The sequence below is a fragment of the Oncorhynchus mykiss genome, chromosome 1 (genome assembly GCF_057628025.1).
Source record: "Oncorhynchus mykiss isolate SJ-2025 chromosome 1, ASM5762802v1, whole genome shotgun sequence".
NCBI classification, from domain to species: Eukaryota; Metazoa; Chordata; class Actinopteri; order Salmoniformes; family Salmonidae; genus Oncorhynchus; species Oncorhynchus mykiss.
Genome location: NC_143022.1, coordinates 77,909,760 through 77,936,957, shown reverse-complemented (window position 1 = coordinate 77,936,957; position 27,198 = coordinate 77,909,760). Strand labels below are relative to the sequence as shown.

Genomic DNA, 27,198 nt, shown 5'->3' with positions numbered 1-27,198 from the left:
AACGACTCAAATATTGATCGTGCCAGACTTTGGAGGCTCAGTACTCATGTTTTTACCAATTATTCAGATGGTATGCTATAGTATGTTCTGCATTACTGTATATTGTTTAAATTGGCGTTGATCTCTAAGATGGATCTTTTTATTCTTGTCTCTGAACGGAGTCACAGTGTGAGTGGATTTTGCAACCTGCCTGAGGCTCTCTCAGACGAGTGGAAAAGTCGGATCATCTGCGAGTGTTTACCCAAGTGAGACGGTTGGTTGGTGGAATCGTTCGTCAACTACTTCTGGACCAGTTGAAGTGAAGTGGACACAGAAGTTGAGTCAAGTTTCCATGGCTTTTAGCGTCCATCACTGCAGCCGTTATTCATAAGGCACTTTGAAAGGGGACTCTGTCAGGATATCATGTCCAGTTCCCAGCTGCTCTCATACTGTACGAGCCCCAATTGCATTTCCTCTCTGGGCTAATTCATTTCCCCCTGTTGTGTATGATTATTTATTCCCTCACGAGGTGTGCTTCACCCACAGTGCTTTGCAATTCTGCTGGAGAGATTTGTCTTTATTTATTTTATTACCTTCTACAATAACAACGTTATAGTTGCACCACCTGTGTCTAGAAATTCAACTCAATTTACTGCTTCCAATTCGGCTGATGTGTTAATTCCTTTCTACAGTGAGTATATTCTGTATTTATTACCGGAGTCTGAAATCAGAGTTGAGGACATCTATGCATCATTGTAATAGGATATAAAACGTTTATTTTCATCATTGATCTGACCCATATAGGAGTGTTCTATTCTCCTTCAGTGAACCTGTCATTGATCTCAGTCACACCATTTCCAAGTATCTAATGGTGCTCAATTCATTTCTATCACTCTGACAGAAGTATTCTATCAATTGTCATTATTGTATCACAACCGAGCTAAGCCCTTAATACTTCATTAAAATCTTGCAGTGAGACAAACAATATCCTCTGAGTTCAGTAAAGTATTCCATTCTACTCATTACCGGAAAGGCAATTATTGCTGTGGAGAAACATTTCAAGGTCTACTGTAACGGCATTCCTCCTCCTCTTCTGAGGAGGAGAAGCAAGAAGGATCGGAGGACCAATGCGCAGTGTGGTAAGTGTCCATAACGTTTATTTTAAGACATAAACTGAACACTATGAAATACAAAACAATAAACGTGAACATGACGGAAAACCGAAACAGTACCGTGTGGCAACAAACACTCACACGGAAACAAACACCCACAACTCAAAAAGTGAAACCCAGGCTACCTAAGTATGATTCTCAATCAGAGAAAACTAACGACACCTGCCTATGATTGAGAACCATACTAGGCTGAACTCAAAACGCCAACATAGAAAAACACACATAGACTGCCCACCCCAACTCTCGCCCTGACCATACTAAATAAAGACATCACAAAACAAAGGAAATAAAGGTCAGAACGTGACACCTACAGTAAAATACATTATATTCAATTGACTCTTAGCACTTGGTTTGTCATATTACAGTATATCACCTCACACATAAAGCACCCTTTCCAGAAAACCCGTGAGAAAAAAACGTGTGAATTCACATGTGAATTATTGTTATCACATGTTGCTTTACATGTTGTCACATTAACTTCACATAAGAGCACGTGATCACACAAAACTTATTTTCGGAACACTTCATGTGTACACATATACAATTCATGTTGTTTTCCCGTAAGGTATCTCTCGCCTCACGCCATCAATATGTTGCGCCATAGCAGGCGGAAGCGACCTTTCAAGCTGCTAACAAGAGAGTAGATGTTAAGGTACTCACCTATAAATGATGCAGGCACTGTTTCGACACGTGTCGCAGTTGGCTGTGTCCTGTCCTGTTCGGTAGGAAAGCCTGGGGAGTGGTGAGAGAATGGATGATTTTCATGGCTCGTTTGACTTGGATTATTTTAATTTACATGATCTATTCAAACTGATATGGATTTGTGTTCTGAATGGTACAGTCTTCTGTGAGATTAGGTTGGTCAGGTAATAGACATGCTCACTTGATATAATATGCTGATCTCTTTCCTATTGACACGGTATTCACATGGTTTTCGTCATCTTTCTGACAAAAAAAATGCATGTTTATGAATACTATAGAAAAGTCAATATACTCAATCTCCCTGTGCTCCACCCAACTCAACATTCTCAGAAAATAATGGGAATTAGGGAGGCAAAAGACAATCAACATGACAAATTATGTCTGTGTCCTGTATGGCATTTCAAAGTGCCCAATAGCCCAGTGTCCGCCCTGTATTGTCCTGTCATTACTTAGATTGCAATGCCTCCTCCATCTTCGGCACAACTCTATGTACAGTCTGCTCCTGAGGCATCTTGGAGGCAAACTTGAGCAGACATAAGTGTGCACTGAACATGCATGGAGATTTGATGGCATCTGTATCAATCTCTTCAGGTCTCTCCCAGAAGTAACAGTCACCATCCATCATGTCGCGTACGTTGGTGGCAGCGATGGGATTTCTCATTCATTTTGATCAGAGGGTGTGTAGAGAGTGGTCAACTGGAAAGCGGATGGGGCAAGCGGGTCCCCTAGGACATGTAATTGCCTACTGTCACTGGGAGCTGGTGAATGGTAACTAGAGAGGTTGAACCCTGCTGCTCACCATGTCATAAAGGTGACCTTATCTGCCTTGGATAGATCGAAAGTGCTGATGGGAATGGAAGGTCACCAAGTTCATCTGTCCATGTCACCTTAGAGGTGGTTGCTCTTGACTGTGGAGTTGAGGGCCTGAATTCACAATAACTCCTTTGATATATCAAATCATTGGGAGAAAAAAAAAGGTCAATTCGAGTCACCAAACAGAAGGGAGTTTTTTTGTTGAGATATTGAGTGGTACAGTCATAATCAAGGTCATCACATTTTTTGCACAACCTCCATGCACTGTAATACACCATCTAAACGACAATTGTATTTACTGACCTGTATTTTCAGTTAATCTAGCAATGTACCAATGTTCTATTCTGCTAGGCCAGATTAATTTATGTACGGACGCTGTGTCGGAAAATCATTCTCTAAACTCTGACACTGTAAGTCAACTATAAGCTGTGCCACTGTTTGTTTGAACAGGCTCACTCCGGTGTTACTTGTTTGAACAGGCTCACTCCGGTGTTACTTGTTTGAACAGGCTCACGCCGGTGTTACTTGTTTGAACAGGCTCACTCTGGTGTTACTTGTTTGAACAGGCTCACTCTGGTGTTACTTGTTTGAACAGGCTCACTCTGGTGTTACTTGTTTGAACAGGCTCACTCTGGTGTTACTTGTTTGAACAGGCTCACTCCGGTGTTACTTGTTTGAACAGGCTCACTCTGGTGTTACTTGTTTGAACAGGCTCACTCTGGTGTTACTTGTTTGAACAGGCTCACTCTGGTGTTACTTGTTTGAACAGGCTCACTCCGGTGTTACTTGTTTGAACAGGCTCACTCCGGTGTTACTTGTTTGAACAGGCTCACTCTGGTGTTACTTGTTTGAACAGGCTCACTCTGGTGTTACTTGTTTGAACAGGCTCACTCTGGTGTTACTTGTTTGAACAGGCTCACTCCGGTGTTATTTGTTTGCACAGGCTCACTTCTGTGTTATTTGTTTGCACAGGCTCACTCCGGTGTTATTTGTTTGCACAGGCTCACTCCGGTGTTATTTGTTTGCACAGGCTCACTCCGGTGTTATTTGTTTGCACAGGCTTACTCCGGTGTTATTTGCACACATCAGCTCTCCGGAGAGATGTCCTCACTGTCCCTATACTGCTGACTGCCTGGCTGAATGGATATCGCTCTCTGCTCTATTGATATCCTGTGAACAACAGATACAGTAGGGTCAGGTTGGATAATCCTGTATGTTAGCAGAATAGGATTCAGTCCCTAACCTGACTGGTAGGAACTGTAAGCAAATCATCCTGAGACCTTGAAACCAGCAGGAGTGTTGGACCAGTGATGCCCCTCAGATTGTGATAGCAGTTTAGCACAGGGAGGAAAAAAAGGCTTGTGCAACACTAATCATTCACCTCAAATTGATTTATTGTGAGAGCATTAAGGCCAATAGAAATAGGAATGAGCATCATTGATAAGGTCCTGCAAACATCTGCAAACCAAGTAACCACTGCTCAACACAGTATGTTATACATTTCTCAGTCTTTGGTCTGCTGGGAACAGCACTGAAACCTCTCGTGGACACATCACTGTGTGCAGAGCTTTCTCCTGAAAATACCACCCACATGATGCCTTTATCCCGGCGAGAATAAGAGGGGCTTTCAGACACTATTCTGTTCCACCAGTAGACTGGGACCATCACTTTGAAGACAGAAAGCTTTAGAGTGGCTTGGCAGGGAGAGAGAGAGAGAGAGAGAACGTGGTGAGGGAGTTAGAGTGCCTTGGCAGGGAGAGAGGGAGAAGGTGGGGAGGAGTTGAGATGCTGGGGCCTTATGGTGAGTAGCAGGCTCTAATAATAGTGATGAAACATATTGAAGGTGTCATATGAGCCACACACTTCAGAGGAGATGAAAGACAGTGCTTTATGAGGCGCTGCTAATTGGTCCTTTTAAACCAGGTTTCAGGGAGCAACATCAGGGGAGTCCGGTGGCTTTGGAGAAGGCTTAATACAATTAGCTTTGTGCCGCTCCAGGTTTAAGGAAGCAAAGCAGACAGCCTTGTACGTTCTGTCCAATGCTGTAGAGTTTTGGTGTATTGGACACGGCTCAGAAACGTTATGCACTTGTTAGTGCCTCTGTACCCCTGAGCAAATACATGGAACGATACAGTATCTACAGAACAATCAGAGACCACTCACTTCCTTGCTATTGGAATTAAATGACACAGGTAGCTGTGATGTTTGTACTCAGATGCTAAATGTAGATTACACATGCTGTAGACCACAGCAGTTTCAAGGGCTGCAGGACCAGCAGGAACATCAAACCTCAGTGAAGATTGAACCACACACAGAAAATGTCTGTTTTACTTGAACAGGTTAGTTATGTGGGGCGGCAGGTAGCCTAGCGGTTAAGATCGCTGAAATGTCGCTGGTTTGAATATCTGAGGCAACTAGGTGAAAAATCTGTTGATGTCACCTTGAGCAAAGCAATTAACCCTAATTGCTCCTGTAAGTTTCTCTGGATAAGAGCATCTGCTAATGATGTAAATGTAATGCCAATTCTATACGATGCCTGGTGAACATAAATTATTTCCACTCACCCTTCTCTCTGAGCCTCGCCCTTCTCCAGCTCTTGGATGACCCCCAGTAAGACTTTGATGGTCTCCTGACTGGAGCTGATGAGGTTTTCCATGGCCTGGAGCTTTTCTTTAATATCCCCGTTCCCAGCTAAGGGCACTATCTCCTTGCAGGCACCCTGCCGTCCTGGGGGGCATGCCTGGCTGTCCAGGCCAGGTTGGGGTTTCATTGGGGTTGGTAAAGTCCCTGATCGGCACTGATGTGCCTTTACCCTAGCTACAGAGCAGCCAGCACTGTGGGGGTGGGGCAGTGTCTGGGACTGTTGTCCATTGGGCTGCATGGCCTTTTTGCGTTTGCAGCGCACCGACGGACTCCCTAGGCCTAGACCTTCCACTTGCGTCAGGGAGTTCCAGGCAACTGGACTTGTGACCTTTGACCTTGAGTCCTGTAAGGGTTCCTCACAGTTGGCCAGCTGGCGCTTGGCAGAAGGGTTGGCACCCATTGTGTCCGCTTTGGATAATCCTTTGTGTTTGGTCCTCGCGCCATAGGCAGGGTTCTCTGGCTCTCCCCTGGGAGTTGGGTCGTTTGCAAAGCATTCTGTGTCCTTTGTGATGCGAGAGGAGTCCGGGCACGCACGCCCATCTACACAGTTGGCAATGGATAACAGATCCTCTGTGCCACTGCTGTCGTCCGTGTGGTGGAGCAGTGCTTGCGTCTGCCGCACATGCTTCCCTGCACCCTGAGAAGACGAGCACTCCTCTAAACCCAGCGCCTCCTCCTGCCCTTTCAAGTCACTCAAAAACCCGTTGTTCTGGCCCTTGTAGTCCTCCACCAAGGCCGTGTGTTTGATCGTATGTCCTTTCTTTCGCTCGAAGGGGAAAGTCTGGTAGTGTTTCGTAAGGTCCGGTGACGTCTGGACACCTGTGCTCTTAGTCACATTGGGGATGGAGCGCCGCGCAGGCATCGTCATGTACTTCCTGTAAGCCACTTTACAGGAAATGGACCGGGCTCCTCGCCCCCCTGCCCGCTGCTCCTTCTGGGCGTCACATATGTCCTTGAAGCGGACTTGTAAGGCTTTGTTCCTCTTCTTCACCTGCTGTTTGCCGTCAGGACCGTACTGCACCTCCAGGCTTTGTGACGGGCCTGCCTCTGAATCGGACTCTGAGTTGGATAGCACGACCTTGCTGTTTTCCTTGCTCACCATGGTTTCTGGGAGAAGGGAGAGAAATATACATTGTATGTATTATCACTCTGGGGTGGCATCACAGTAGATATACTGTAGGAAGGTAGCAGATTATTTTCTGACACTGAGCAACTAACATCTAAACTGTCAGAGCTTTATTTATACAAGATCATGATTGATATCATAGATGACACACGGACAGACACACCTTCTTATTCATGTGCCCCGCCCCAAAAGATTCTATAGGTATTCCACATGCAGAGCTGTCATATTAAGGGGCTGCATTGCATTGAACAATGTCTGACAAGAGTAATACGATATTTGATTACCAATGGATAAACATGGAAAGCAGTGTAAGGGAATGAAATGGGGATAAAGGACACATCACTGCTGCGGTAGTTCATCATCTTTATACGACGAGACACCATGTGATGAATAAACCTAAATGGATTGTTTGTTATTACACAAAGGCAGGCCCTTCATGACATAGTCGCTTCTCTGAGAGCAATCACGTTTAATCATTTTGAGATATAGTAATTCCATCAATATGCTTGTTGGGGTGATATATTTTTTTTGTCATTGATAAAATTCTGATTAGTCACTTTCACATCAAAACCCAAAGCACTGCTTCACACAATTTGCTTATAATGAAACAGATTGTAATGAGGTTATGAAGCTATCATAGGTAAGTCATTAATATTTCGTCCAAGAGCCTGCATTATCCTTAGTATTGCCCTCTGTCCATGTGGTTGATTTGTCAGCACTGATTCTACCACAGTTTCCTTTCCCACAATGTCACATGAATGGAAGAAGGAAGAAAGAAACAAGCCCCATTACCTTTTAAAGAGAGTCTGTCAGTATTTTAGTCGGAGAGGTCTTCTCACTCACACAATACTCTGATAGCAGTGGACTAGGCCTGAAGAAAGGGCCAGCTGAATGCACTGGGAGTCCTGCCTGGTGGATCACCATGCGAGCAGGACATTATGACATTTCTGTATCTCAGTCTACCGGATGTTTTTTCAGACATATTTTTCTCTTCATGTCTATATCGGAAGTAGAATCTTAACCCACTTCAGATACCTTAAACGACTACTTCATGCCAAACAATGCTGAAATTACAAGTTATGAGAGGTTGATTGACAAAACAAGTATATTATTACACTTCCATTGCTTCAAGGCTGATTCACATGGGATCCTATTATTTCACACCAGGAAATAGCAATAGCACACTGAAACCATATCTACGTTCATACAATGTCCACTCAAGTCCTCCTCGCTTTATATTCAGACACAAGCCAAAGCATGTAAATAAGCTAAATGGTAATTCAACCTTGGAGAATATAAAATAAAAAAATCCCTCATTCCCTTAAGGTTCTTGAGCCAACATGGAGTGGCATATATTTAAAGACAACTAAGTCTGTCACCAACACAATCCCTCTGAATCCCCAGTTCCTTTTCCTTTTTCTTCCTCACTCCCCACTTCCCAGGGCTAGCTATCGCTGCTAATGACCAGAGGTCCTTCCCTGGTTTGGCTCCAGCCATCCAGGGGATTATAAATAATGTATTGACTCTAAAATTGCAAAAGTAATCCTCTTAAATCTACTTATGTACTCTGGCAGACCATGTTGTCTGTTCCAATTTCCCTTCAGTTCTTCATACAAAAATGTTAGATATAAAACTCCACTTCAGATGCTATGATTGAGTGGTCATCTCCATAATTATCTTGAGTTTCCTGTCAGTTCTTTGGACATAGGGCTGAGCTGGCTGGTTATAGATATGAATGTATCACTATCCCTGCTCGCAAGTCTATAGCATATAACATTATAACATAACATTATAACATAACACTCCAGCTCCAACACCAGCTTCTTAAAGGAGAGGGTCTCTTGAGGTGTTGTGTCACGGACCCACACATGACCTGATAAATGATTGACATGCTCCCCTATGGCGTGTTTATAGGATGAAAATGCAGCCTATCCACTCTCATTAATTGTGTAGTAATGCTATTAGAGTGGCCCTTGACTTTGACTGTTCTAACATGGCAACCATTTAGAAAGCAGTGCTATCAATAGCATTGACCTTGACACAGCACACATGATACGTATCATCAGTGTGTGGAAGGCCATATCTCACTTGCTGTTTGCTGTCTATCTGCTGCAAAGGCATGTTCTTTCAGTGCATCAAATCATAACAATTCGGAATATTTCTGTTATGACACCACATAGCGTTAGTGCTTCTGATATTCACCAGGCTACACTCAGTGTTGTTTATTATATGTACTGTACATTATCCATGTATGAATGCATTTCACTCCGTATCTGCACTGTATGCATAGTCAATAATGAACATAAATTGGCTGCTGTACATACAATGCCAAGTGAAAGTCTACACACCACTTGCACATTTTGCTGCCTTAAAATTACATTTAAAAAATGGATTTAATTAGATTTCCCCCCCACAGATCTGAACAACCTACTCCCCAATATCACAGTGAAAGTTTTTCAAGTGTATGTATATATAAAAAGAAGATGTCTTGATTGCGTATGTCTTCACACCCCAGAGTTAATACTTTGTGGAGGCCAAAAATTGAATTGAACCCCTTTTTTTTATTTAATTGAAGGCAGAAAGGGGTGTGTAGACTTTCACTAGGCGCTGTACATGAAGCAATAAGAAGGCACATACCAATTCCACAACGCACCAATCCCCCCATGACATCAGCTTGGGAAAACCCATGAATACAGAAGATAATAGAGTATATATGAGGACATGCCAGATGTTGCATAGCATACTGTCAGCATTTTTAAAGCCCATCTAGGATGCCCAAAGAGGAGGGGTCATAACTCTTAATTGGGTACTTTGTGTCTACGGTTTAACCATGCAAGGTTTCTTACAGTGCCTTCAGAAAGTATTCACACCCCTGGATTTTTATCACATTTTGTTGTGTTACAGCCTGAAATTAAAATTGATTAAATTTAGTTTTTTTGTCAGTTGCCTACACACAATAACCCATAATGTCAAAATGGAATTCAGTTTATAGAATTCTTTACAAATTTATAAGAAAGGAAAAGCTGTCTTCAGTCAATAAGTCAATAAGTAATCAACCCCTTTGTCATGGCAATCTTAAATTAAGTTCAGGAGTACAAATGTGTCACATAATAAGTTACATGGACTCTCTCTGTGTGCAATAATCATGTTTAACATTATTTTTTAACAACTACCTCATCTCTGTACCCCACACATACAATTCATTATCTGTAAGTTTCCTCAGTCAAGCAGTGAATTTCAAACACAGACTCAAAATAATCTGTCTGGCCCCGCGACCTTGTGAATGTTGACCTGTTTGAAGGTCTTGCTCACATCGGCTATGGAAAGAGCATGATCACACAGTCGTCCCGAAAAGCTGGTGATCTCCTGCATGCTTCAGTGTTACTTGCCTCGAAGCGAGTATTAAAGGCATTTAGCCCATCTGGTAGGCTCACAAAGCAGCTCGCGGCTGGGTTTCCTTTTGTAGTCTGTAATAGTTTGCAAGCCCTGCCACATCCAACGAGCGTCAGAGCTGAGATGATAGTTCTAGGTCCCAAGAAACAAAGAGATCTGCTTTAGGATATGACAATTAATCTTGATGGCTGTACTGTCGTCTCAAATGAAACTGTGAAGGACCTCGGCGTTACTCTAGACCCGATCTCTCTTTTCACGAACAGATCAATAATATTTCAAGGACAGCTTTTTTCCCATCTTCGTAACGTTACATATATCTGAACCTTTTTGTCCAAAAAGTATCCAGAAAAGTTCATCCATTCTTTTGTCAGTTCTAGATTAGACTACTGCAATGCTCTTCTCTCCGACTTCCTGGATAAAGGACTAAATAAACTTCAGTTAGTGCTAAACACGGCTGCTAAAATCTTGACAAGAACCAAAAAATGTGATAATATTAATCCAGTGCTAGCCTCTCTACTTTGGTTTCCTGTTAAGGTTAGGGCTAATTTCAAGGTTTTACTGCTAACATAAAAATCATCACGTGCTTGCTCCTACCTACTGTATCTCTCCGATTTGGCCCTACCGTACATACAGTTGAAGTCAGAAGTTTAAATACACTTAGGTTGGAGTCATTAAAACTAGTTTTTCAACCACTCCACAAATGTCTTGTTAACAAACTATAGTTTTGGCAAGTCGGTTAGGACATCTACTTTGGCATGACACAAGTCATTTTTCCAAAAATTGTTTACAGACAGATTATTTCACTTATAATTCACTGCATCACAATTCCAGTGGGTCAGAAGTTTACATACACTAAGTTGACTGTGCCTTTAAAGAACTTGAAAATTCCAGAAAATGATGCATGGCTTTAGAAACTTCTGTTAGGCTAATTGACATCATTTGAGTCAATTGGAGGTGTACCTGTGGTTGCATTTAAAGGTCTACCTTCAAACCCAGTTCCTCTTTGCTTGACATCATGGGGAAAACATAATAAATCAGCCAAGACCTCAGAAAAAGAATTGGAGACCTCCACAAGTCTGGTTCATCCTTGGGAGCAATTTCCAAACGCCTGAAGGTACCACTGTCACGTTCGTTACCCTTCGTCCTTCGTTATGTCTTTGTGTTAGTTTGGTCAGGGCGTGAGTTGGGGTGGGTAGTCTATGTTCTTTTTTCTATGTAGTATTTATGTGTTTGGCCTGGTATGGTTCTCAATCTGAGGCAGGTGTCGTTCGTTGTCTCTGATTGAGAATCATACTTAGGTAGCCTGTTTTCCCCATTTTAGTTGTGGGTGATTGTCTTCTGTCTCTGTGTCTTCACCAGACAGAACTGTTTCGTTTTCGTTCGTTCTCCTTGTTATTTTGTTTTTGGTGTTCAATGTTAATAAATATCAACATGGACATGTACCACGCTGCATATTGGTCCGATCCTTCATACTCCTTGTCAGAGGAAGACGAATCACGTTACAACCAAGTTCAGCTGTACAAACAATAGTACCCAAGTATAAACACGATGGGACCACGCAGCCGTCATACTGCTCTGGAGGAGACGCGTTCTGTCTCCTAGAGATGAACGTACTTTCGTGCGAAAAGTGCAAAGGTGCAAAGGACCTTGTGAAGATGCTGGAGGAAACAGGTACAAAAGTATCTACATCCACAGTAAAATGAGTCCTATATCGACCGAACCTGAAAGGCTGCTCAGCAAGGATGAACCCACAGCTCCAGAATCGGCATAAAAAAGCCAGACTACGGTTTGCAACTGCACATGAGGTCAAAGATCATACTTTTTGGAGAAATGTCCTTTGGTCTGATGAAACAAAAATAGAACTGTTTGGCCATAATGACCATCATTATGTTTGGAGGAAAAAGGGGGAGGCTTGCAAGCCGAAGAACACCATACCAACCGTGAAGCACGGGGGTGGCAGCATCATGTTGTGGGGGTGCTTTGCCGCAGGAGGGACTGGTGCACTTCACAAAATAGATGGCATAATGAGGAAGAGAAATGGCTTAAAGACAACAAGGTCAAGGTATTGGAGTGGCCATCACAAAGCCCTGACCTCAACCCTATAGAAAATGTGTTGGCAGAACTGAAAAAGCGTGTGCGAGCAATGAGGTCTACAAACCTGACTCAGGTACACCAGCTGTCAGGAGGAATGGGCCCATATTCACCCAACATATTGTGGGAAGCCTCTGGAAGGCTACCTGAAACATTTGACCCAAGTTAAACAATTTAAAGGCAATGCTACCAAATACTAATTGAGTGTATGTAAACTTCTGACCCACTGGGAATGTGATGAAAGAAAAAAATTCTGAAATAAATCACTACTATTATTCTGACATTTCACATTCTTAAAATAAAGTGGTGAGCCTAACTGACCTAAGACAGGGAATCTTTACTTGGATTAAATGTCATGAATTGTGAAAAACTGAGTTTAAATGTATTTGGCTAAGGTGTATGTAAACTTCCGACTTCAACTCTACCTACACCTATGCTACGCTACGGTCACAAGACAAAGGCCTCCTTATTGTCCCGAGAATTTCTAAGCAAACTGCTGGAGGCAGGGCTTTCTCCTATAGAGCTCCAACCAACTGACATTTTCTTATGAGTTACTGACCTGTTGCACTCTCTGCAATCCTGCTGGTCATCTACAAACGTTTGAATATCTTGAAGAACAATCTGACCTTAATGGCCACGTACTCTTATAATCTCCACCCGGCACAGCCACAAGAGGACTGGCCACCCCTCAGAGCCTGGTTCCTCTCTAGGTTTCTTCCTAGGTTCCTGCATTTCTAGGGAGTTTTCTCTAGCCACGTGCTTCTACATCTGCATTGGTTGCTGTTTGGCATTTTAGGTTGGGTTTCTGTATAGCACTTTGTGACATCTGCTGATGTAAAGAAGGCTTCATAAATACATTTGATTGATTCAATCTTAGTCCTGTATTGACACTTTGCCTGTTTGATGGTTTGTTTGAGGGCATAGCAGGATTTCTTATAAGTGTCTGGATTAGTGTCCCGCTCCTTGAAAGCGGCAGCTCTAGCCTTTAGCTCGGTGCGGATGTTGCCTGTAATCCATGGCTTCTGGTTGGGATATGTATGTAAGATCAAAGTGGGGAAGACGGCGTCAATTCACTTATTGATGAAGCTGGTGACTGAGGTGGTATACTCCTCAATGCCATTGGATGAATCCCGGAAATATTCCAGTCTGTCCTAGCAAAACAGTCCTGTAGCTCAGCATCCGCGTCATCTGACCACTTCCGCATTGAGTGAGTCACTGGTACTTCCTGCTTTAGTTTTTTCTTGTTAGCACAAAGACCAAGGAGGTTTTCCAATGCATCACAAAGAAGGGCACCTATTTTAAGATGGGTTAAAAAAAGCAGACATTGAATATCTCTATGAGCATGGTGAAGTTATTAATTACAGGCGTCCTTCATAATTCAGTTGCTGGACAGGAAGGAAACCGCTCAAGTATTTCACCATAAGGTCAATGGTGTCTTTTAAACAGTTGAAGAGTTTAATGTGGGATAGCAGAAAACTGAAAATGTGGCAAAGAAATGAACATCATGTCGTAAATGCACAGCGTTATATTTGGGGCAAGTCCAACACAACACATCACTGAGTACCATTCTTCATATTTTCAAGCATGGTGGTGGCTGCATCATATTATGGGTATGAACTAGTGAGTTTTTTGGGATAAAAATAAACGGAATAAAGATAAGCACAGGCAAAATCCTAGAGTCAATTCTGGTTCAGTCTGTTTTCCTACAGACACTGGGAGACACATTCACCTTTCAGCAGGACAATAACCTAAAGCACAAGGCCAAATATACACTGGAGTTGCTTACCAAGACGACATTAAATGTTCCTGAGCGGCATAGTTACAGTTTTGACTTAAATCGGCTTGAAAATCTATGGCAAAACTTGAAAATGGCTGTCTAGCAATGATCAACAACCTACTTAACCGAGCTTGAAGAATTAAAAAAATAACAATGTGCAAATATTGTACAATCCAGGTTTGCAAAGCTCGTAGAGACTTACCCAGAAAGACTCACATCTGTAATCACTGCCAAAGGTGATTCTAACATGTATACTTAAGTCAATTAAATATTTGTGTTTTTCATTTTCAATACATTTGTAAAAATTTCTAATTTTCACTTTGACATTATGGGGTATTGCGCATATCATTTTTAATTGAGTCTGTAATACAACAAAATGTGGATTTATGTCAAGGGGTATGAATACTTTCTAAGGTACTGTAATGCTTTGAATCAGAAGCACTTCACCATCCATTGCACAACATGTGATTTGAGAGTAATGTGATTGATGTCAGGACAACTGCAAGGTTTTTTTTGTTTTTGTTTTGTATTTCTAGTTGATTGTATCATATTGCCCTTCAGTAGACACTCACACCAAGTTATAGGATAGGTATCCCCCAGGTGCGTGTGAATTCGTAGTACCTTGCTGGGTTACAGGCTTCACCTGTGAAAGTGTGCTTTATGACATTGACTTAAAATATTCATCACTGCACAGCACCTTCTGTTACAGAGGAGTAGGTGAGCTTTTTAAAAAGCCTACATTTCCCCATCTGCAAACTGAAAGCTATAGATTATGAAATGGATCCTCCGAAAAGTAGGTTTAACATTGCCATGACAGGCAGAAGTGCATTACACCTGACGCATTGACATTGTTAAAAGTGGGAAGGAAGAGAATACTGTGGGGAACTGAGGGCTTTTTCCCTGATGCAGGAGAGCATGAGAGGCAGATTGGTTTATGTTCCCTTGCCTTACAGTAATTGTTCCTTTCCCAATTGTGCCATAGATACTGTATCACAACTGACTGTGATAGGGAGTCCTATAGGGCGGTGCACAATTGGCCCAGTGTCGTCTGAGCTAGGGGAGGATTTGGCAGGGGTAGGCCGTCATTGTAAAATAAGAATTTGTTCTTAACTGACTTGCCTATTTAAATAAAAAATAAATGTGAAGGGCCTAGGATAGAAGATGGCTAGGGCGCATACCAAGAGCGGGTTTCTAAGACTGAGGTTTCTGTAGAGACAGAGATGAGTAGAAAGAGATGATCATAAACAAAAACAAAATAATTAATTAGAAGGGCACATGAACACGTCTCAATTTAGAATGAGGCAGGGGGAGAACAAACCTTCTGAACTGGTTTTAGAAGCCTTGTTTACACTTTGCACTGACGTGTGTTTCATGATCTGATCCACACATGGCATTAAAACGTGTCCACTGTGTCTGCATTGCGACCAGATTTCTTGCTTCCTCCCTGTATTTAAATTATTTGACCGATATGAATACAAAAAATTGACAATTATTAATGTCATAAGTCAGTGGTGCTATCTGATAATGATTTAGAGGCCTGTATAATGAGGATTTAAATGGTTTGACCCTCCATATCTGTTTACACTTGATTGATATCCAGATGCAATGGGTCCCTGACTACATAAGGAGGTGGTCAGAGAGACAATGCGTCTCTTAATCGGTGGAATGACAATGAAGGGGTGGGGTGGAATGACTATGAAACAGTATCTAATAGAGAGAAAGAGAAAGAGAGAGAAAGAGAGAGAGAGAGAGAGAGAGAGAGAGAGAGAGAGAGAGAGAGAGAGAGAGAGAGAGAGAGAGAATCTGATCTGCCCTGAATGTGATGCAGTGCCCTGCCTGTGGCGTCAAGATCACACATGTCATTACTCATGATAAGTCTCCAGTCCCAGGCAAGATCCTCATCTCCTCGTCACATGAAGTCTTGAAGAACACGTCCATCGCCCATGATACTCACTGTGCTTTCAGCAGCACTACTGTAGTTCTGGTTTTTAACACTGAACACCTATCACACTGTCATGAGCACTTGATCACTTTCATTGATATCCCTAAAAATCAAGCCATGGTAAATTATGGTAAATTATACAATGTCAATTCTGATTGAATATTAATCTGAACATTTTCTTGTTCAGTAAACTGTTCATTACACTTTCGAAACAGGGAATCAGATAGTATCAGCCAAAAGTGAAACAGCTAACATAAAGACAATATCATTGCTTTCTCCAGATAAATCGTGAGCCCTTTACTGCTTGGCTGGAATGCAGATATGCACCCCCCCCCCCCCCCCCCCCCCCCCCCCCCCCCACCTGCCATCGCAGTTAGACATACAACACTACAGTATATTGCAGCGCATACAGTACAGACATTCAAACCACTCAGGCGCCTACTTTATTGACAAATCATAGCCGATTAACTGACATTAAGTGCAGGTTCTCCTATGTTTGTACATTCACTTCCTATCAGTATTTCTTTACAGACTTAAAACACTTACCGTGAGAAACAAATCAGTGATTCAAAGGACAACAAAGCAGAGATCTCCCACTGAGCCGGTGCATATCCATTCATTGAGTGGCATAGAGAGCTCTGTCCAGAGAGAGGAGAGGGGACCGCTGCAGTGACGGCTGCAATAGTTGTGGCACATCAGCCAAGGTTCAGGATAGCAGTGAGAAAGAAAGAAAAAAGCCTCTAAACCCGTAAGATCCACAATGATATCCCCCACTTCTCTCCCTCTCTCTGCCTCTCTCTCTCTCTTTCCCCTCACTCAAGCACCACTGACACTGCTGCCGTTCCTGCACTCACCGGCAATAGGCACTCACACACGCAGTGGAGATCTCCATCTCGCGCTGCTGCAATCCCTGTGCATTTGGGAGTGTGAGTGAGTGAGAGAAAGAGAGAGAGAGAGAGAGGGGAAGAGTGAGGGTGAGAGAAAGTGAGGGTGAGAGAGAGTGAGGGTGAGTGATAGGGAGGGTGAGAGAGGGGGATAGTGCAAGCTGTTGGGGAAAGTCCAGAGTCGCCACAGCTGGTGAGCTCATGCAGCAACAGTAAAGAGCTCCTTATCATGTCCTCTGAGCTGGCGTAGTGGCGTAGGGGCTGGTGAGACTAGCTGTCACAGAGCTGTTATATCATCCGATGGGCTTCCCAGATGGCGGGGGGGAAGGCTCTGAAATAATAATGCATTGTGTTTTTAATTGGATGCCTCCTGCCCCTGTTACTTTTAGATATCTGACACCCTGTTTGTGAGAGGAGAGGAGAAGAGGCAGAGGCGGATGGAAGGAAAAGAGGGAGAGGAAATGGTGGGGAGAGAGAGGAGTTGAGGCAGCAATAGTATGTGTGAGAGCAATATAGAGGGAAGGGGGAGTCAGGGAGGAGAATTGAGAGTACATAGAGAGAATGAGAGCAAGATGAGAGAAAAATAGATGAGAGAAAATGAGAGAGATGAGAGAGAAAGAGATGAGAGAGAGACAGAATGAAAGGGAATGAGAGAGAAAGAGATAAGAGAGAGATTAATTAATTTAATCCAACTCTGCATGACCTACTGCTGATTTCTGACCTCACAGAGATAACTTGACTTGCAGCCAAAGATAGTAATTACAAAATATAATACACTCAAAATGTATATTGATTGTCCAACTTATTCTCATTCCTGTTATCGTGTTATTGGAATTTGCATGGTATACTAGCAATAAACACAACGCCTGTATCAAAGCCTATCTGGCTTTGATTTCTTGATTGATGCAAGTGTTCTATTCTGTTGCTCTGCAGTGGTCAGTGCACAGACATGTCTGACAATCAGTCAGGGATTCGTGCTTCTGAGATGCACAAACGTCTGTGAAATACATGAACTCGATTCAGTTGACTGTGATACACACTTTAGATATCGTGAAATGAAATGTGGTGTGCATATCAAGAGGGGGATAAGTGATTGGAAAGGATCTTCAAAACAATACAATCTTCCACCTTTGTGGGTTGTTTTTCTCTGCTGGAAAAACTACAGCATCGCTACAATAAAAAAAGATGCAGTGTTTCCTAAGGCACCACAGGTGGCTGCTGGGAGAGCTCTCAGCACAACTTCAGCCAGTGTGACTAAAAGTTACCCTGTGCTTTGCTTGTGTAAGCAACCTGCAGAAAGTGTTCCAAATGAAGTTTTTCTTGCTAAGAGCTGAGGGGGAGGCAGAATGGTAATCTGCTGACTGCTGTCTTATTGATTTAATTGTCTGTTTCCCTCCTGGCTCCGCCTGTTTATAAGCCTGACTATGCCACACCACGGAATGCACATGTAGCTCTGCTCTCTCACTCCCAGAAACAGCCTTAAGTTCTCCCCATCAGCCTGAAGCCCAGATAAAACTGACTTAAAGAGTGGACAACGCAAAGTCGAACTGGAGAAAAATATCTCTCTTCATCTCTCTTCCACTCCACTTATTGATCCGCCAAGGGCTGGCTAGTGAGTGTGTTTTATGCAAATAGCTTGTCCATGGTGATGACTGTCAGTTTTTAACTGTTCATTGCAGTTGGATTCCCAGGGGTACTGTTTGCGCCTGGAAGGCCACTGTACGCGCTGAGACTGGAAAGTGATCCCATTTTGCTGGTAACAGAGAACATAGGAAAATGTTTTCGCACATTGTAAGGGGACTCTGTTGAGGTTCAGTAGCCAACGCTATTCTGTTTCTTCCACTTGTTTTTCCAGTTAATTTTCCACTCTTCCAAGGCTCAGAAGAAAGGAAGAGTGCTGTCAAACGCCTCTCTCAGATCTACATCCCTAGGTGAAACTGAAATGTTTACATTAGCATATTACGGCTTGGGATGAAACACTTGAAGCACTAAACATTTTTTTTCCTTTGCTGGTAAATAAGGGGACCAGAACAAATAAAACGTGGAGAAAGTGTCCCAATGCAAGAATAAAGGAACATTTTTCGAATAGGCCAATAATGGAACTTCACTCTCAGCCATTTCTACTGAGTTGAGAGTCATGGGTTGTCGTCAATTAAAAAAAAATATATATATTCCACCTTTATTTAACCAGGTAGGCCAGTTGAAAACAAGTTCGCATTTACAACAGCGACCTGGCCAAGATAAAGCAAAGCAGGGTGACAAAAACAACAACACAGAGTTACACATAAACAAACGTACAGTCAATAACACAATACAAAAATATATATACAGTGTGTGCAAATGTAGAAGAATAGGGATGTAAGGCAATAAATAGGCTATAGAGGCGAACTAATTACAATTTAGCATTAACACTGGAGTGATAGATGCAGATGATGATGTGCAAGTAGAGATACTTGGGTGCAAAAGAGCAAGAGGATAAATAACAATATGGGGATGAGGTAGTTGGGTGTGCAATTTACAGATTGGCTGTGTACAGGTACAGTGATTGGTAAGCTACTCTGACAGCTGATGCTTAAAGTTAGAAAGGGAGAAATAAGACTCCAGCTTCAATGATTTTTGCAATTCGTTCCAGTCATTAGAAGCAGAGAACTGGAAGGAAAGGCGGCCAAAGCAAGTGTTGGCTTTGGGGATGACCAGTGAAATATACAGTACCTGCTGGAGCGCGTGCTACGGGTGGGTGTTGCTATGGTGACCAGTGAGGTGAGATAAGGCGGGGCTTTACCAAGCAACAACTTATAAATGACCTGGAGCCAGTGGGTTTGGTGACGAATATGTAGCGAGGGCCAGCCAACGAAAGCATACAGGTCGCAGTGATGGGCAGTATATGGGGCTTTGGTGACAAAATGGATGGCACTGTGATAGACTGCATCCAATTTGCCGAGTAGAGTGTTGGATGCTATTTTGAAAATGACATTCAAAGATCGGTAGGATAGTCAGTTTTAGGGGGGGTATGTTTGGCTGCATGAGTGAAGGGGGCTTTGTTGCGAAATAGTAAGCCAATTCTAGATTTAATTTGGATTGGAGATACTTAATGTGAGTCTGGAAGGAGAGTTTACTGTCTGGAAGGAGAGTTTTAAGTCAGAACCGTCCAGAGTAGTGATGCTAGTTGGGCGGGCGGGTCGATCGGTTGAAGAGCATGCATTTTGTTTTACTTGCATTTAAAATCAGTTGGAGGTCACGGAAGGAGTGCTGTATGCCATTGAAGCTCGTTTGTAGGTGGCTTTTGAAGATTTTAGAAGGACATTGCAGGATGGATATAGGCCTATAACAGTTTGGGTCTAGAGTCTGTCCCCTTTTGAAGAGAGGAATGACCACGGCAGCTTTCCAATCTTTGGGGATCTCAGACGATACGAAAGAGAGGTTGAGCAGGCTAGTAATAAGGGTTGTAACAATTTTGGCAGATCATTTTATAACGAGAGAGTCCAGATTGTCTAGCCCAGTTGATTTGTAGGGATCCAGATTCTGCAGCTCTTTCAGAACATCAGCTGTCTGGATCTGGGTGAAGGAGAGGCGGGGGGGGGGGTAAGTTGCTGCAGGGGGTGCTGAGCTATTAACCGGGGTAGGGGTAGCCAGGTGGAAAGCATGGCCAGCCGTAGGAAAATACTTATTGAAATTAGCGATTATAGTAGATTTATCGGTGGTGACAGTGTTTCCTAGCCTCAGTGCAGTGGGCAGCTGGGAGGTGGTGCTCTTATTCTCCATGGACTTTACAGTGTCCCAAAACTTTTTGGAGTTCTGTTTGAAGAAAGCTAGCCTTAGCTTTACTAACTGGCTGAGTATAGTGGTTCCTGACTTCCCTGAAAAGTTGCATATCGTGTGGGCTATTTGATGGTAATGCAGAATGCCACAGGATGTTTTTGTGCTGGTCAAGGGCCATCAAGTCTGGGGTGAACCAAGGGCTATATCTGTTCTTAGTTCTACATTTTTTGAATGGGTTATGCTTATTTAAGATGGTGAGGATAGCACTTTTAAAGGCAATTTCTATCAGACCTCAGGATAAGACCCAGATGCAGAGAGTTCAAAGTAACAAAAGTTTAATACAAAAACAGGGGGCAGGGAAATGACAGGTCAAGGGCAGGCAGAGGTCAGTAATCCAGAGCAGAGTCCAAAAGGTACAGAATGGCTGGCAGGGCAGGCAGAATGGTCAAAACCGGGAAACTAAGAAAACAGGGACTAGCAAGAAAACAGGAGTATGGGGAAAACCGCTAGTAGGCTCAACGAGACAAGACAAACTGGCAACAGACAAACAGAGAACGCAGGTATAAAGGGGCGGCAGGGTAGCCTAGTGGTTAGAGCGTTGGGCTAGTAACCGGAAGGTTGCAAGTTCAAATCCCCAAGATACAAATCTGTCGTTTTGCCCCTGAACAGGCAGTTAACCCACTGTTCCTAGGCCTTCATTGAAAATAAGAATTTGTTTTTAACTTACTTGCCTAGTTAAATAAAGGTATAAAAAATATATAAATATGGGGTAAATGAACAGGGGGGTGGAGACAAGCACAAAGACAGGTGAAACAGATCAGGGTGTGACAATTTCAGATTGAGCCAACATATGAAGTGTTTACCAAAACACATGATCTCAGCAAACACAGAGCATTGTCTTTAAAAGTACCATTGTCAACAACCTGTGGTCGGATTGAATGCCAACCTAAGCTACTGATACAGAATGCATCAACAACATTGCAACACATATAGGTATTATAAGTTTGGTACTATATATCCTTTTTTTGCTGTTATAAGGGTTTATGCAGATGTGTGTGTGTGTGTGTGCGTGTGTGTGCATAGCTTGCACGGATTGCATAGCCTGTTAAACACAGATGGTGACTACTCCCCCAAATTGCAAAACTGTAATTGTTTTTGTCCTTGTTATTGAGGTAAACAGTGTTTGTTGAAAACATGAAATGAAACCCAATTTTCATGAAATTAGATTCTTTGTTTAATATCTCCTCCACCAACCTATTCACTCTATGTCATAATGATTTACCAATAATGGCTCTGAAAATTGGTTTAACTATCTGCATAACCACCCACGGATCAGTTATTGGAGGGGAAAAAAACATCTGTTTTCCATTATATTTCCTTGTAAACAAAAACCACAGGGCCATTGTTGTTACATAAGTCAATTTGTTGCTTGTCTTTTTCACATTGCTGAGTCACTGTATTTGTAACTGCAAGTCACTGAAGTCTTAGGGCTAGATTCAATCTGGATCACGGAAGATCGCAATTGAAATTAAGGCTATTTCCGATTGAGTCGACGTAATCAGCATTTACCGTCTCATTGCCTTTAAATTTGAATCGCCCTATAGGACGGATATCCCACGGCCCGGATTGAATCTGGCCTTGGTTTGTGTTTGATGCACATTTTATTCTGTAGGGCTAAATCATATTTAAAAATCTGCATTTAATAAATCTGACTTCATTTAATATTATGGTTAAACAATGTGCAATGGAGAATTAGGAGTTTATCTGACTAAGACTAAGGAAGGGTCATGAGAATTGTCTATCACAAGGCAAATAGATTTTATTACATTGTAAAAAATTCTAAAAGGCATAAAGAAGTTACAAGGCAAAACTGACCTTAACCTTTTACTGCAGTGGGCTAAATCAGTGTTACACGGAGTGTCTCTTGGTAGTCTTAAACCAATCTACTAGTATTACTGTAAAGTTCATCTCCAACCAGACCTATACGATGTTATCACAACAGAACCGCTCCTTCACAGGTGTGACAGAATGGGTGATGTGGAGAGCAACACAGAGAAGGCTGAATTGCTGAGAAGACAATAAAACATTCCCTTCAGGGGCTGGCCTCCCTATAATTCTACCATGAATAATTAAATGTAATTGAAGGTAAATTACATTGGAATTGTAGGGTAATAATAAAATGTAAAAATACCTATTTTTTTCGAATCTCCCTACTGAGTACATGGAAACGTTATTCTCAGAGATCCTGTCAGAGATCCTGATTCTACGCATGCATTCTACTACAGATCCCTAATCTACACATGCATACTGTAGAACGTTGATTATCTTTCCCTCTCTGGCAATCATTCCCTGTTTCTCTCTCCTGCCTCTTGTATTCTCTCTTCCCTTCCCTCCACTCCAACCCAGAATTCCCTTCTGCACAGAGACTAAAGTGTAATTGGGTGTCTGCAAGGCATTTACATCTTAGAAACGCGAGTCAGCCCTCCTGAGACCAGCTCCTTACACAGCATTAAATATAGCTTCAGAGACTTGGAGCAACAGCTTTGATGGGATCAGGGTTAGTGAGGAATACATGAATGTACGCACAGAGGAATCAGCCAGCCTATTCAACAAGTTAGTGTTATCCCACTGGGCACACACTGGTTGAATTCATGTTGTTTCCACATCATTTCAATGAAATGACGTAGAACCAACTTGGAATAGACGTTGAATTGAAGTCTGTGCCCCGTAGGATGTTCTTCATCAAGGAGAAAGGGTCAAGGCTCTTTTGTCAGTGCGGTATGCCGTTGGACTTTGTTATTAGTTGAATTAAATGATTCCACTGGTGCAGGATAAAGAGACTCTAGTTCATTTACTCCCAGATATCTTACTGAGTCGCTTTGGGGAGTAAACATTTGATGAATATTGATCTGGTTAAACAAAGAAAAAACACTAACACAGTAACTCGTTTGAGGAAACTGTGGCACATCAGATACTGTAAAATGACCGGCCAATCTTCATGTTTGCTTATCAAAAGCTCTGATCTGATAGCATTGGCTTTTTCCCATGATGATGTCTGCAGTGACACAAAACAGTCAGAGGTTTCCCTGACCATGTGACCTAACTAAGAAAATCCTTGAAGCCTTTTCCTTGTCAGGTCACATGGTCAGGAATAATTCCTGTACTTCCATATGACAGTTGTCTCCATATCCCTGACCAAAGGTCTCATATCAGTCTTACTATTATAGTAATTATTCTGCACTTTAAAACAGTAATGACAGTGTTGGTGTCCATAGGACTAGATTCAGCCACGGGTCGATTTTTGTCGGAGCGAACGGTCGGGGGTCCAGAACATAATGAGAATAATTAGTACAATGCAAATTGACCACAACTAAGCCCAAAAAGAGAGTGCCTTTGAATATAACAATCATTTCATACCTTGATTACATTGAGACACGATCACAATTGTCCCTTTTTTTACTTGTGGGAATTCTTGGGAATACAATTCCTGATCTTACTGGATTTTTTAAATGTGATTTGACAGTATTTTTTGACCCAAAGCTAAAATCCCCAAATATCAAAAAACATGATAACTTTAGTATTTTATATGTGCAGTATATACACTACATGACAAATGTATGTGGACACCAGCTTGTCGAACATCTCATTCCCAAATCATGGGCATTAATATAGAGTTGGTCCCCTTTTTGCTAATAGAACAGCCTCCACAATTTTGGGAAGGTTTTCCACTGAATAGAAATGAAACAGGATGGTCTTCGGAGATAGATGGGAGGAGTTGGTGATAGCTGAAGGATGGGATTGAAAACAAACAAGATAACTATTTTAAAATATACTGTGTCCATAAAATGTATATAATATGTATAAGCTGAAAGTAGAAGCCTAAGTGTTGTTATCCATTCATTTACTCCAATTAGGGGAGGGGTGGTAGGGTTAGGGGAAAATAATAAAGGAAAATATATTAAAGTAAGATGTACTCTCTCTCTCTCTATATATATATATATCTACAGTGCCTTGCGAAAGTATTCGGCCCCCTTGAACTTTGCGACCTTTTGCCACATTTCAGGCTTCAAACATAAAGATATAAAACTGTATTTTTTTGTGAAGAATCAACAACAAGTGGGACACAATCATGAAGTGGAACGACATTTATTGGATATTTCAAACTTTTTTAACAAATCAAAAACTGAAAAATTGGGCGTGCAAAATTATTCAGCCCCTTTACTTTCAGTGCAGCAAACTCTCTCCAGAAGTTCAGTGAGGATCTCTGAATGATCCAATGTTGACCTAAATGACTAATGATGATAAATACAATCCACCTGTGTGTAATCAAGTCTCCGTATAAATGCACCTGCACTGTGATAGTCTCAGAGGTCTGTTAAAAGCGCAGAGAGCATCATGAAGAACAAGGAACACACCAGGCAGGTCCGAGATACTGTTGTGAAGAAGTTTAAAGCCGGATTTGGATACAAAAAGATTTCCCAAGCTTTAAACATCCCAAGGAGCACTGTGCAAGCGATAATATGGAAATGGAAGGAGTATCAGACCACTGCAAATCTACCAAGACCTGGCCGTCCCTCTAAACTTTCAGCTCATACAAGGAGAAGACTGATCAGAGATGCAGCCAAGAGGCCCATTATCACTCTGGATGAACTGCAGAGATCTACAGCTGAGGTGGGAGACTCTGTCCATAGGACAACAATCAGTCGTATATTGCACAAATCTGGCCTTTATCAAATCTGGCCAGTTTCATCATAGCCCTTGATGGTTTTTGCGACTGCACTTGAAAGCCATTTCTTAAAGATATCCATAAAAAGTGTAGTTTAAAGTTTGCCACAAGCCACCTGGGAGACATACCAAACATGTGGAAGAAGGTGCTCTGGTCAGATGAAACCAAAATTGAACTTTTTGGCAACAATGCAAAACGTTATGTTTGGCGTAAAAGCAACACAGCTGAATACACCATCCCCATTGTCAAACATGGTGGTGGCAGCATCATGGTTTGGGCCTGCTTTTCTTCAGCAGGGACAGGGAAGATGGTTAAAATTGATGGGAAGATAGATGGAGCCAAATACAGGACCATTCTGGAAGAACCTGATGGAGTCTGCAAAAGACCTGAGACTGGGACGGAGATTTGTCTTCCAATAAGACAATGATCCAAAACATAAAGCAAAATCTACAATGGAATGGTTCAAAAATAAACATATCCAGGTGTTAGAATGGCCAAGTCAAAGTCCAGACCTGAATCCAATCGAGAATCTGTGGAAAGAACTGAAAACTGCTGTTCACAAATGCTCTCCATCCAACCTCACTGAGCTGGAGCTGTTTTGCAAGGAGGAATGGGAAAAAATTTCAGTCTCTCGATGTGCAAAACTGATAGAGACATACCCCAAGCGACTTACAGCTGTAATCGCAGCAAAAGGTGGCGCTACAAAGTATTAACTTAAGGGGGCTGAATAATTTTGCACGCCCAATTTTTCAGTTTTTGATTTGTTAAAAAAGTTTGAAATATCCAATAAATGTCGTTCCACTTCATGATTGTGTCCCACTTGTTGTTGATTCTTCACAAAAAAATACAGTTTTATATCTTTATGTTTGAAGCCTGAAATGTGGCAAAAGGTCGTAAAGTTCAAGGGGGCCGAATACTTTTGCAAGACACTGTATATATATATAGAGAGAGAGAGAGACTGGTACTAATATATATATTTATATATATACAGTGGGCTCCAAAATTACTGGCACCCCTGACTGGCAATGCACAAACAATACTTTAAAAAATATAAACAATATAATTATATAGATAAACTCAAAATACCAACATGTGAAAAATACTGTACTTTATTAATGTTTCAATGGAATCCATCAAAATAATTAATTGATTTAATCAAAAATCAATGTCTTCCAAATCAAGGTTTGAAAATGAATGGCACCCTTAAATATTTTTGTAAATAACATCTACCAAAATTAAACCAGGAATTAAATTCCACTTATTTAAGTTTATCTAAGTGTTAAGGTACTATATTGAGCCATTACATCACTTCCTTTTTTGCTAGGGTTTTAAAAAATGAGATAACACGCATGCAATATCCCTTTGTCATCCAACACCATGAAGAATAGAAAAGAACTGGCAATTCAAAAGAGACAGATGGTCGTAGACCTTCATAAATCTGGTAATGGCTACAAGAAGATCCACAAACGATTGAATATACCACTGAGTACTGTCGGGGCAATTATTAAAACATTCAAAATATATGGAACAGTTGAAAACCTCACGGGTAGAGGACGCAAATGCATTTTTCCCCCCAGGATAGGGAGGAGGATCGTGAGAGAAGCAACAAAATCCCCAAGAATCCCTGTGAAAGAATTGCAGGCCTTGGTGGCATCTTGGGGTCACCAGATTTAAAAAAGCACCATCAGATGCCACCTCCACAACCACAGGGTCTTTGGAAGTGTTTCCAGAAGAAAGCCCTTAATGACCCCAAGACACAGACGCAAGCGCTTGGAGTTTGCCAAAAGTAATTTAAATTATGATTGGAAGAAGGTGCTCTGGTCAGATGAGACCAAAATTGAATGTTTTGGTCAGATACAGCATCGGCATGTTTGGCGTCAAAACAGAGATGCATACAAGGAGAGGCACCTCATACCCACGGTGAAACAGAGATGCATACAAGGAGAGGCACCTCATGCTCACGGTGAAATATGTGGTGGGTCAGTGATGTTTTGGGGCTGTTTTAATTCCAGAAGTCCAGGGGGCACTGGTTAAGACTGATTGCATAATGAATTCCATCAAGTACCAGGCAATTTTGGCTGACAATCTGGTTGCGTCTGCCAGAAGGCTGGAACTTGGCTGTATGTGGACTTTCCAACAAGACAATGACCCAAAAACATACCTCAAAATCCACACAGAAATGGTTCTGTGA

General features: G+C 42.0%; 1 protein-coding gene across 1 annotated transcript in view; it reads right to left on the bottom strand.

The window, feature by feature from the left end:
* The window catches only part of insyn2a (inhibitory synaptic factor 2A), a 28,541-nt gene extending 11,747 nt beyond the window's left edge, over positions 1-16,794 (bottom strand). The window contains exons 1-3 of the mRNA XM_090240696.1: positions 16,185-16,794; positions 5,231-6,416; positions 1,812-1,883 (exon numbers count right to left, since the gene is read on the bottom strand). Coding sequence (XP_090096822.1) covers positions 1,812-1,883; positions 5,231-6,411 — 1,253 coding nt within the window. The 5' untranslated portion in view covers positions 6,412-6,416; positions 16,185-16,794. The remainder of the gene's footprint in view (positions 1-1,811; positions 1,884-5,230; positions 6,417-16,184) is intronic.
* Between the last annotated feature and the right edge of the window lie 10,404 nt (positions 16,795-27,198).